This window comes from Pelecanus crispus, chromosome 5, assembly GCF_030463565.1.
Source record: "Pelecanus crispus isolate bPelCri1 chromosome 5, bPelCri1.pri, whole genome shotgun sequence".
NCBI classification, from domain to species: domain Eukaryota; kingdom Metazoa; phylum Chordata; class Aves; order Pelecaniformes; family Pelecanidae; genus Pelecanus; species Pelecanus crispus.
The window spans coordinates 52,188,490-52,201,599 of record NC_134647.1 but is presented as its reverse complement, the minus strand read 5'-3'; the positions used below and the strand labels follow the sequence as shown (position 1 = coordinate 52,201,599).

The 13,110-nt window shown below is 39.4% G+C and overlaps 1 protein-coding gene across 4 annotated transcripts in view; it reads left to right on the top strand.

Annotated features, from left to right (window-relative positions):
- The window catches only part of COP1 (COP1 E3 ubiquitin ligase), a 136,042-nt gene that overhangs the window by 25,109 nt on the left and 97,823 nt on the right, over positions 1–13,110 (top strand). For all 4 annotated transcript variants that reach the window (XM_075710115.1, XM_075710117.1, XM_075710118.1 and 1 more), the window contains exons 7-10: positions 2,158–2,217; positions 4,139–4,215; positions 9,204–9,261; positions 12,891–13,005. In XM_075710115.1, the coding sequence (XP_075566230.1) occupies positions 2,158–2,217; positions 4,139–4,215; positions 9,204–9,261; positions 12,891–13,005 (310 nt within the window). The remainder of the gene's footprint in view (positions 1–2,157; positions 2,218–4,138; positions 4,216–9,203; positions 9,262–12,890; positions 13,006–13,110) is intronic.

Here is a 13,110-nt window from a genome sequence, read left to right as displayed (position 1 = left end):
GCTGACAGTATGAGAAGACTCTTCCTAAAATAAGCATGAAACACATTTACTTAGTTTTTAGACTTGCTACTATTGGATAAGTTTGTGGTAGGTTCAAATTGCTTGCCTTAATGTAACTAGAAGGAAGAATTACTAAATGAAGTACCAGGTCTCGTAGTTTCAACTCTGTGCAATAGTTAATAAAAGCTGGCCAATAAAAAGAAGTCTCTGCTCTTGTTCTTATAAAAAGGTCTCCTCTTTATGTGATGGCAACAGCAGTCAATTATTTTTCAGTTGTCCAGTTTGGCTGTGAGCCAGTACATTGTAGAATAGCTGATTTCCTTGCTGTAATTTTGGAACTTCTAAGCGTGGTTGTAATTTCTTTTTAAATGGGGTTTATGAAAGTGGAGGACTAAGGGTATTTGTCTGCTAGAGCTGAGTACAGGCAGGACCTGTGCTGTGCAAGTGTTGCTTAACTTTACCACTAATCTTAGAGCTATAGCACCACCTGCTATTCAGGTTTCACAAGTGAAAATGGAATTGTCTGTTATGGTGTAGTGGTTTGTAAATTATCTGTGGCAGTCTAGTTTTAAACCATTAAACTTGTGCTGTCTTTGACTCAAATTAAATATAAAATGAAACCTTCAGAGTAGAGACATTAGGATATAAATACAATGTCATCTCATTACAAGGAAGAAGCCATGTTAGAAGTAGGCGTGGACCCAGCAGTCCTTTCCTCTCGTGTCTTCAGGGACAGAGCTTTTTTAATGTTGAAAAGGTAATTTAAAATGGTGTATTATCTAATGCAGAGCACACAGGTATTTGGAATGCTGATCAATAGTTGGTGTTTGAGATGGGTTGCAGTTTTGTTTAAGCAAAACTTTCTGCCACTTAAAGGATCAAGCTTAAGCACTCAAGTGAATAAGTCTCTGGGAGTAGCTTGCCAGATGTTCTTGGGAATATGTCATACTAAGCATACTATGTCTTGCAATACTAGTAACTTTGGATTTGGGCAATTTGATACTCTGTTATAAATTCAAAATGACAAAGATTTGTCTGGCCTTTAGAGAATGTGTTGTGCTTAATAAGCTTTCAGTGGACTTGCCAACTTGGTAACAGCTTCTGGTTGAATGCCACAGTCCTAGTTGTCTGTAGACTTTTATTGTGAATTAAGGAGAGTCAGGTGGACTTCCAGTTCTCAATTTATTCATTTGATGTGTGCATCTTAGTGAACCAGACTTGCATTGGAGCTGAGTTTTGTCTGTTTAGGTCCAGAGTCAGATCTCTCACCTAGAGAAGTGCAAGTGTTCAAGCCTTGCAAGGCTGGGTACAGGCTGTGTGTTTGGATGGGACATGTCTGCTGAATGAGGTGGGAATTAGAGCTGGTAAGCAGATGATGCTCTTGCTTAGGGAGAAACAATCACCAAGTCTGTGACTTCACAGTTGATAGAGATAAGTGAAGCCAGGTTACTGACTAACTGAAAAGTAACTGCAAAAACCTGAAAAATACTACATGTGACACAGAGAAGGGAAAGGGGATGTTGGCTGGTGAGAGGGGAAGTCCCCTTCTGACCTTTTCAGGGATAGCCCTCAGACTGACTGGAGTTCATGGTGTAATCCAAGGTAAGTATCACACCTTTGAAACAAATGGCACGTGGCCCTTGCTTGGTGCCAGGAGCAAATCTCTCCTTGGTCACAATAGGTGTTTTTTTTGCCAATCTGAAAATTCTATCTGTAAATTTAAATTGGCAATTGTCAGGTTAACTGTTGGTAAGAGGAATGCTCTTAACACCTTTTAGCAAAACATTTCGTGTTTTGTTGAAGGGTGGAGTAATCACTGTCTTGTTCATGGTGGTTTTTTTCTAATTATGTTCAGTGTTTGTATACTAGCTATACCTTGCATGGAAGATGTTAGAGGAGCATAAAAGTATTAGTTTGAATAATGTGGGTCTCTGTGATATCAAAGTACCTCATGCTCATGTTTTGTACTGTTTCACAATTACAGTTTGTGTGCACACTTATGTTAATCTATGCATATGAACTTTCTGCCTAGTGACTTTTGAATTGTGTAGCATGCCAGTTAAGAGAGTTCAGGTTCCTCTCTGAAAAGATCATAATTTATCTTGGTGGTGGTGCAGTGCAGATTGATTTAGACTTCTCCCATTCTCTTATCCACAGCAATTGGAGCAGATCCAGAAGGAGCTAAGTGTTCTAGAAGAAGATATTAAACGAGTAGAGGTGAGGTGCCCAGACATTGTTCTGACTCTGGCAATTTTTCATTTTCATCAAGCTGTCTGCCTTGCTGTGGGGCTGCTGTGTTAAATTTATGGCATTTAAGCCAGTAATGGGAAAATGAACAGATGATGTTCTTTCTTTAATTTGTTCATTTAGTTGATGTGTGCAAGCTGCAGGTTGGTAAGAGGGGGCTTCATTGAAACCTCCTCTTATATAATCATATCTTTAAATTTCCTTGTGTGGGTAGTAAGTATTTTAGAATAATTGCTAGAAATCAACAGCCAATATATTGATCATAACTCATGATTTTTGTACATCACAGTGTTCAGGCTATTTGCACAGGCTGTTTAAATCTTAGCAGCATGCCACTCTTAAAATGGAGAGGTATTGGGGGCTGTACAAGAGAGCCATAATGCAGAGACTGGGTAGGAGCAGAACCAGCTCCTGCTGCATGTCAAAACAGAAGCAACCTGCTACCTCCTGATATAATTCTCCTAATTCCGTAATGATGAGGATCTCTTGAGATTTTTGTTAAGAATTATTCTCCAAGTATTTGTAGACCCATCAGCTCAATCCTTCTGTCCTTATTGAGTCCCTAGGTTCTTGGTCCTTTCCTCTAATCATTCCAGTGTTCTGAACTTGGAGTAGGAAACTGATGTTTCAGGAATGCATCAGACTGCCACCTCTCAAAACAGCATTCCCTTAAAACTTCTTGGGAATCAGTTTGCAGGCCTGCTTCTCTTGCTCATCTTGAGCAGTCAGCACGAGCTCCCAACCACTGCCCAAAAGCCTTTTAGATTTCTTCACTTCCAGTTTATATGCATGCTGATGAATTACCAAAATATAAATAGAACTGACAACTGCAGGAACTTCCCTTCAGCTGATAGCTATGCATATTGTAACTTGGTAGATAACAGCATTTTTTCAGGCCTATTTCCCTAAATGTTTCCCAGCTCTCAGGAAATAAATATACCTTAGCATGTTTCCTTGAGACTGGTGAAATAGGTCTTCAGATCTAGGAGAAGCTATTCCCAGAGCTGCAGGATCCCTCGAAGAATATCTAGCTACCTGCTTTTCTGCACTTTAATCAGGCACTTCAGTGGACTGCAGCTGGGGTACATATCTGGTGTGTGATAGTGACCTTGGTTCTGACCTCTAAAGCCGTGGATCTCTCTCATCACAAATATCCTACTTTCTACCTAACCTAATGGGCACCTAGTGGGAATTTGAAAAGCACCAGTAACATTGTCCTGGAACACTTTGCCCCCCTAACTAATGAGCTGCAGCATCCTGTGTAGCTTCTGTTTCTCAAACAGATGAAAGGTACAGTGTCATACTGGGTATACAGCAGTGATTTAGTCTGGAAGTGACAAAGCCAAGTTTATGTGTGAAGTTTCTCTTGTACGCTTGCCCCACAGAAGACTGATAGATCCTCTTTTAAGTCTGGGACAAGATACCACTTTTGCCCTGTTGTCTTGTGGCTGTTCTTGCCATAACCCATATCCAGCATTAGTTTCCAGCTGCAAAGGCTATTAGATAAGTTGCATGTATCTCAAAAATGCAGTTACAGCTTGCTTGTTCTGCCATGTGTAAGGGAGGTGTTGGGTTAGAGACAATTGAATGGTAACCAAATCCATTGCTTTTTGGAGTATAAATTCCAGAACTGTCTCTTTTGGGGTAAAAAGTACTGCAGTTGTAGGATTTCTGAAACCCAGTTTAAATGATAACCAGATAAAAAAAAAAAAGAAAATCAATGTTTCTTCAGGTATAGTAAAGAATTCCAGGTGAGAGTTGAAATAATGTAGATACAGTTGGTTATCTGCTTCTTCGAAAAACAAAAAATTACTATGTGAACACTGTATATTAGATGGTGTCTACTATTCATGTTTTGTCAGCTTTGCTGTAATGTGGCTTTCTGTTTCAGGAAATGAGTGGCTTGTACTCCCCAGTCAGTGAGGACAGTACGGTGCCGCAGTTCGAGGCTCCCTCACCTTCACACAGGTATGGAGCTTGCAACTCAGAACTTGGATTTCAGGCTGTGCATATTGCACTGTACTTGCTAGTCCTCTGTGCCATGCCCAAAACACAAGCAAAACTAGTTTTTGAGTGCCATACAGTATTTTCCTGTTCTGTTTTTGATTGGTATAAACTTTATGTGAACAAAGCAGTGAAGAAAAAGCCATCTGAGTCTGTAGTTGGATGAAAAGTCTACTCTAAAACAGATGCTGTGGAAAGCTGATAGTTTTAAATGTAGTATGGATTATTTAACTTGAGTCATAAGCCTTTGCTATGGTATGAAGTATTACTGTTAAATACATGCTACCTTTTCTGAACATTATGCAGTTCTGCTTGGCATATGAAAGGTCTTAATTTTATATGATATTGGTGTCCTCTGGCTTCCACACTTAGCATGAATGTCTAAAGGTATGGGCTCACAGGATCAAAATTTAAGATATACAGCCTGTTGATTCTGTTTGAAAGGCACAACAAATGCCTTTCTAATAATGTATTTTCAGTGTGGATTTTTGTCTGGAATATTGTGTAGTCTGTTTTCTTGATGATAAAATTGCAGATGCTTCTTGTGTCCAAGTTGCATGTGCCAGGGTTTGAAGTGCTCAACTTCTTTATAGCAGTGGTTTTTGGTTGTAAGAAAGCTCTGATTTCACAGGGCCAAGTTATGTTGTTAAATGATTATGTCTCCTACCTCCCCCCAGTGTATTTTCCTAATAGTAGAGCTCTCTAAACTGTTGACTTCTGTTTATAAAATTGTACTGGTACTTTTTCTGCAATTAGTAGCTCTAAACCTAATAGCCCAGAAGTAAGTAAGAAAAAATTATCAGATTTTTCCCCTACAGAGATTAGATACAGTGCTCTGGTAAGGAGCCTAGCAATAGTGGCTGGGAATTCTTACCAGGATGCTATTTCTGGACACAGAGACCAGAATCTGTCATTTCTATGAAGCTCTGGTTGGCTGTGAGGGAAAGGACAGGAACATGGCCAAGATGGATGGGAACAGTGTTGTTCCACCCTTCACTGCTTGCCTAATTTTTGGGTGCAGGTGTGTTTTTGATATGGGTTATTGCTGTTTTACCAAGCAGCAGTTTTGTGAAGCTGATGAGATTCTTGTCAGGTTCTACTAGTCTTCATTATTGGCTGTTAAATAGATTGCTTGTTGTTTGTTTCATGGTACTGCTGCTTGGGGAAAACTTGAACACTGGCTGGGCTGAATTTGTTATATGTTGAGCGCCTTGAGGCCTAAAACCTTTCTTTTTTTAACAGAAGACTGTACTGTGAGAGGAAATGTATCTCTATTACTTGAGCCAAGCTAACAAACAAGCTGCCAAAGAACTTCTTTATCTGTTGAAAGCTGGAATAACATGCTAAGCGCCAGAGTTTTGGTGAAAGAGTTGGGGGGGGGGGGGGGGGAAACCTGCTGTGTGAGGCCTACGCTGGTTTCAGTCTACTGAGAATTTCTTATTATTCCTTTATGGCTCTTTATTTCATGTTCTAGGGTCAATCATTCTCGGTTCTTGCTTTTGAAGATATAAGATAGTGTCCAAAATATTTTAGTGATTTTGGATTGATATGCTTAACCTGAGGTTGCTGGGAGATGGCTTGATTTTCCTGTGCTTGTCTGGTTCCATCTTGGCTGTGACTTCAGCTTTTGGGTGTTTGCTCTGCTATAACATGCCAGGGGTGTGATATAATGGGATGTTTAGGGGTTTTCTAGGGTATGTGGGGTTGCCTTTCTCTCTCAGCTTGAGAAGACCCTTCTTCTGTTTCTCAGTGACGTTCCTGTGTTAAGAGGTAGTCTTGAGTGGTCGAAGAGAAAATAGTATGTGAAGAAAGTGTCTGAAGAGACATCAGTTGTTGCTGGACTCTTGTAACTTCTGTCCCTGCCCTATCCTTAGAGTTTTGTGTAATTCAAGTAATTGGATTGGTTTGAATTACCAGAACTCAGATTCCAGAAAGATCTACCACTTGGAATTTGTTTTCTTTTCAACATTAAATGTAAATTTTGGAGAGTATCTCAAGAACTGTAACTGAATCCTCCTTGGAAAGAATGCTGCAGAACAACTGGTAGGAACTTTAAAATATGCTGGTTTTTCTCAGCTCTGTTAACTGAAATATTTAATCTACAAAGTGCATTTTAGAGATGCTGTGAACCAGTAAGAATGAAATACAAATATAGTTGGAGATGGCTTCAGTTTCATGTTAAAATGTTATTAAACTTGCAGAGACTTTTTAACAGGGAATTAAAATGGTATATTTAAATTGGAATAGAACTTGTTAACATGCTTAACACCCTGCTAATGAAATATAATTGTATAAAATTTTACTAATGTCTTATAAATAGTACAAGGTTATCATAGACCTGTGCTGAGATGAAGAAAATGTCTTTAGCTTTTGAATTTAAAGTTCAAGAAAATAGAATTCTTTGGAATTCAGTTTTATCTGGTCTCTAGTGACTTGCCCTTATTCATCTACTTCCTCTAAATCACAGGCTTGCTTCATTAATTCTCAGTTTCCTTTAATTGTTTGTAGCTTCCCCCCCCCCCCCCCCCCACACACACACTCAACACCTTCAAAATGTGCCTCCCTCCATCTTCCTTCATAAGTTCTTTAGCAAAAAAACCCCAAGTACAGCTATCGTGTTCAATACATTCTTGGCTTCAAGAAACACGTGTTTTCTCTTATGCTTGTACAGGGTAACAGGGTATGATGAAATACTAAATTGGGTAATAGCACAGCACTTGTTTACAGTATTGCAGATTGCTGGGCATGTATACTAATAGAGAACAAGAGGGGAAGAATAAGGGAAAAGAACAAATAGTTCTGTGTAGGGTTTTTCTGAACAGGCGCATGTGCTATTTTTGCTACCAGTAAATGGTGCAAACAGGAGATACAAATAAGCAACTTCTCTGTGACTACATATTCAGGCAGTAATAGCAAACAACAAACTATCACTCTAAAAGGAGTTTCTGGGGAAAGATTCTGATCTAAAAATTAGTTGCCTGGTAACTCTGATTCAGTTATTGAAATTCTGATCTCCTTCCCTGCCATTTGTTCTAATTACTCCCACCCCCGTAAGGGTGTAACAAATGGGATTTATAGTCTGCAGGTTGCTGTGTTTTTGTTGTTCTTGTTCCAGGGTTTTAAATATGTCGTGTTAGTGTAGCTGAATTTCCTAATTGAACCTAATGTTACAGCTTTTAAAAAGAATTCAGAGGGAACCTTTGTAATTTTCTGATTATTTGCTTCCTGTTTTTAAAAGGAAAAACATTCAAGCATATGCTAGTTAACTCAGCTACAGGCACCACACAGAAATTAGTTTGAATTTGTATTCTGGTTAGGGAGATGACATCTGCACTCTTGAAGGCTTTACAGCACCAGACAACCTGCAGCAAAACGAGACCAGACACTATAATTCTGTGTGTTTTGCTGTTAATTGCCATGATACCTGTCTCAGAGTGGAGTACCTTTTCATTGCTTTCCAGCTGAGCATCTTATTCATGCAGTTCCTGGCAAGATCTGCTGTACATGTTTTGTTACTTCGTGTGGCCACATTCTAATTTAAAGTTCATTGTCCCCAACCATGCCTGAAGCAGCTCTGTTGTTGTCTCCCTTGCAACAGCTTGCAGCAAATAATGATTTTTATCCTTCAGATTTTCTTCGTTTGCAGCTTTTGTCTTGCCTGTAACATAAGCCAAATCAATCTCATCTTACAAGTTAACCACTAATGAGACTTTAAAATCATCTCTCATCTTTTGTTTCTACTTCCCTACGCCTCCAGGGGAGTGTTAAAACATTCAGAGAAATATTTAAGCACTACTACCAGTGTTTCATCCTTCTAGACTTATGGGTACCCTGAGCGGCATTTCAGCCAAACCACTTGTTTTGACCAAGAATGTCAAGTCTATGCATCAGTTCTGGCAGCTGTTACATAAACATCAATAGGTACAATCATCTTTTACAAAACCAGGACCTATAGCTGTGTTCTGGCAGCTTTTTAAACAAACCTTCAGTTTTCCCAAGCAATGCTTAAATCTAAGGTTACCTCATAAGTAAGACTGAGAATAATGTACCTAGATAGTTTCTTTTCTGTCCAAAGCAAATGACATAGTAGAAGCAAGTGAATTATAAAGACTTTTAGAAACAAATCGTGGTGCTGTTTGTAATGTGTTCTCTGTAATTAATAAAACGGTGTTCTTGTGTACTAACTTTTACTTGTCCTAAAAGTATTTTAAATTTTTGAATGATAAGGGTGCTTTCATCTGGCTTTGTGAGAACTAAGTATTTTGCCCATATGTGCAAGAATACTGAACCACCTGTTTTCTGCTTATATCAGTAGATCCTTTTGCAGTTTTGAAACTTAAATCTCTTGAGTTTGCATATGTATGCTATGTTTTGAAAACAGTGATTTAAGGTATGTTGTGTCATTATAAATACTATGTAGTTATATATGGTGTAGCATTTTCTAGTAATAGTAATCCTGGCTGTCAGTATTTTTTAGTTTATTTCTGTATTTCATTACTTGTGTGTCTTCAGAGATGTCTGGAATACTACTGTCTGTCTTAAGCTGATGTCTCTAGCTTTTCTCTTCACAGTGCTGTTTCAAGTGTCATGGCATTAAACTTCTCTTTGTTGAAAGGAACTGAAAGCCAATGTTACTTTAGCATGTTATTTTCAGAATGTCTTATCCTGCATATTTCATACAAAAGATATGCTTTTGCATTCTTATTAGAAATTATTAGATTGCACTACACATAGTTCTGTGTGACAGCATTCTGCTCTAGGAGATCGCTGTATTTAAAAAAAAAAAAAAAATTCCCTCCCAAACAAAAAATAACCTTGTGTTCCCTGTCTGTAAAATGAGTTTTAAAGGCAAGTATGCTGCAGAATGTAAGGGGGGGAATAGCAAACAGGTTAAAAATGATAAAGGATGGTTGTACAGTGATTTAAGCAGACTATTTCTTTTGGTTTTGCAGTAGTATTATTGACTCCACGGAGTATAGCCAGCCTCCAGGCTTCAGCGGCAGTTCTCAGGTAAGGTAATACGTATGTCTGTGTACAAGGGTGACAGGAGAGTGAATGTGGAGGGTGGGCAGAGATTAGGCACGACTGCCCATCTCCAGGGTACGGGTCATCTCGAGTCTTGTAAATGCTTTTAACTGGTTGTGTGGGCAAACTGGAGCCAAGACTACAGCTGTAGGAATGACCGTGCATGATTGTGCGTGTCCATGCTGATGCCATCAAAGAAATCTGATGTAATATATTTAGATATCTGACTTTATTCCCAAAGCTGACTCTTCCAGGGAAGAGGGGATAATTTTTTCTCTTCATCTCTTCTCCCAAGTGGGCAGCATTTGGGAAGGGAGGGAAATCCCTGACCCTCTTCATTGACTTAAATAGCTTTGGATCAAGCTTGGCTTTCAAAACAAGAAACACTCATTCTCAAAACATATAGATGTTTTGTAGTTTGTCCTTGTTTAGGGCCTTACAAACTGTATTATAAATTCATATAGAGGGTAAAAAGTTGGGTATACAGTGAAGCCGTTTGGCAGGCAGCCTCCAAACTGTCTGATCCACCAGGCCTCCTGAATGCCAGGCAGCACTCCTGTAGTCTTGTGGCTCAGTGATTCAGCTGGGCTGGGAAGATGACAGTGATAACCAGCTCACAGCTTCAAAAAAGCTGAACAGTTTTGATTTGGACAGATGGACTGTTGGTTATGTGCCAGCTCATGCCTTTGGTGCTCTCTGGTGGTGGTGGACTGTCCATGACACACAGCAGTATCAAACTGGTAAATTAACAGAAGTGGTTGGATCTTATTTCATGGAGTAACTGATATAAAGAAAAACACCTGAATTTTGGGCTGATATGCATGTATGTGTGCATGCAGGTTTTGGGGTTTGTAGCTGTACAACTAATTGGTAATTAGAAATTTCCCTCTTAATCTGTGGAAAAATACTTGTTGTTCCGGCTACTGTGGCCTGGGAGATTTTTGCTTGAACAAAGAATTGTAGCTCTACCTCACTTCAGAGGGCAAGTGAAATGTGGATGGAGTTCTTACCTTCGGGACTCTGATACAGTACAATGTATTTGTTTTCCACTGACACTGCTTGTCTCAGTACTTTTCTTTCTATTTCAAAGACAAAATTAATAGCATAGCTGTACCAGTGGTAAGCACACAAAACAAACAACGTAGACTTTCTACTCATTCTGTATGATAGCCTTATTTGTGTGAGAATAATCTTTTTTGTCCTCAAATGCAATTTTTTTTTGTCCTCAGGAGTGCAAGATCTGTACTCTCTAGTGCAAATTTTTGAATTAAAATTTGATATATGTTTGGATGGGGAGTTGAAAGAGAACTCTTGAAGTTAAACACTTAATTCAAAGGTAGTCTAATTTCAGCAAGACTTTACCATAAAAATAGTTTTAAAAATATAAATTCGATTGTGCTTTTTTTTCTAATTGTCAGTCATGGCAAAAATCACAGATTGGGCACTGCTGGCAGTAAGAAGCTATGCTAGGATGGACAGCATAGCTTTCTCAATATAATTACTTTGCTCATGAACATTTTCTTAGGGAAGAATTTATGTATCACAAAGCTACAGGACAGTTTTCTTCCAGAAGCTGAGCTTCAGAAGTAAATAGTGGACAAGTCACATAGGCCCTGGGGAATTCTGCAGGCAGTATTTAGTGGCAGTACCTTTGTTTTCTACTAGAACTAAGGAGCTTGTGTGTAGCTATGAAGCTTTTCCACAGTTGTTAGTGGACTCTTCGGAGCACCTAATGGAGTTCAGACAGTAAAATCACTCTTGATAACAGAGCAGTCCTAACTAATGTCCTCAACTAGGTCAACCATAGCAGTTTTAGCAGTTGAATAAAAATTGCTTGGGTATGTTTCTTCCCTTTTCCCTTCCCCTCCCTGCCCTGTTTCCCAGCATTGCTTAACAAATAGCCAGAGAGCAGGCTTATCAATAAATGTTTTGGTAAAACATGAGCAATTTAAAATGCTTAGCTGGGGAGGATCTGGTGAAGATGAGTTAATGCAGACTGATTCCCAGCACAGCTGGGTCACCGTGTGCCAGCCTGAGACCTGCTCTGGGGGCATCTTCCTCTGGAGACCCAGCAGCTGTATTGCACAGCAGGCAAATACTTACCATGATTGATTCCACCTTGGTGTGGACTAGGCTCATCTGGCAGATCAGACTTCGGCTTGGGTTATATCGCTCATCATGTCGCAGGCAGCTCATCTTAACTTGAGACTGAAATGATTGCTCTTCAATGCTTGAAGTCATCTTGAGCCTTAATCACTCCTGTTTTGCTGAGAGAGGCTGGAGACCTTGCAGGCTGCTGTGCAAAATTAATAGGAAGATGCTATAAGTGTTCCATGAAGTATTTCTTAAAGCTGTGAAGTTTTGGAAAATTGTAGTTAAATGGTGTCAAGGTAGGAGTACTTTCCAGTGTTCTAGTTGAGATTGGAGTTGCTTTCAAGATGCAACAAGCTGTGTAGACCATAGGTGCTGCCAACATGCCAGTGTGAGTCTCTATATCAATATATAGCCAGAGGCTTCACATGGGAAGTGGCGTCTGGAGGTTTCGTTGGTTGGGGCTTGCTTTTTTCCCTAAAATGTTACATTATTGTTCATACAGGTAAAAACAGAATTTGAATGGGCTCTGAACTTAGTTCGTTCTTGTTGGCTTGCTTGATGGTTGTAATGAGGGCAGCCAGTTCTGCCTGGATTGAGGGGGAGTTGTATGCAGAGTGCCTTTTGTTAGTGCCTTTGAGTAGCTTTGTAGACCTTGTATATAGTCAGGGATATTGTTTGTTAGGGAGCTTGGTGGTTCTCAAATCTTTTAAAAATTCCCTATTAAGCTTTGAATATGTGATATGTGAGACTTCTTAAATATAAACTAAAGCAAGGTGCTCTTCATCCTTTTTGTGTAGTAGAGGAATTGGTTCCTTTTCCTTAGTAGTGATTAAACCGAGAAGTACTGTGTTTTCTGTTTTGCCTCAGGAGGAGAGTTTACCTATGTAGTTTCAGTCCTTTGCTTCTACATCTTACTATTACTGCTTGGGTAGGTTGTGAAAAGGCTTTAATGATGAGTTTCATGGACTTCTCTTCAATTAACCTTTGAACTTCATAGTGTCTTCTGCTTCTATCCTTATTTGCTTAGCTTTATGGAGAGTTACCGAGTTGCTTGAAAAGAAATTATTCTGTAACTAACTATTTAAAGTAAACACCTCCTTCTCTTTTTAATGAGCTGTCTGCCAGGGATCTTGGAAGTATTTGTTGTACAGTCTGTTTGATTTGTGAAGCTAGAAACCTGGTATCTGTGGCCTCTGCCGTCTATCTGTATAAATGCAAGACATGACTCCCCAAGGGTTGCTGCTGTCTGTCCTGCATGTGAGGCTGCAATTGGTAAACTTGCAAAGGTTCAGGAAACAAGAACTATCTAAAAGCAGCTTTTCTTGTTTGTCAGGTTAAAGGGTGTAACATAGGACTCTAAGAATAACTGTTGACAGTGAGCAAGATCTTCATTTATTGTCATTTTACACTTCTGACCCTTCACATATAATGTATAAATTGTTTATAATTTGGTAAAATCTGTTGAAATGAAACCCAGGCCTGGCTTCAACTTTCTGAAGTGTTCTCTCTTCTCCACTCAGACCAAAAAGCAGCCATGGTATAACAGCACACTAGCCTCACGACGCAAGCGGCTCACAGCTCATTTTGAGGACCTAGAGCAGTGCTATTTTTCCACCAGGATGACACGTGTCTCAGGTGAGTTCTTCTTGTGTGGTGTTCAGCTTCTGACATCAGTTACCTCTTACAGTGCTTAGTCCTCAGAAAAGACTCTTTTAAGAGTAGCTTTCACTTCTTCCCTGC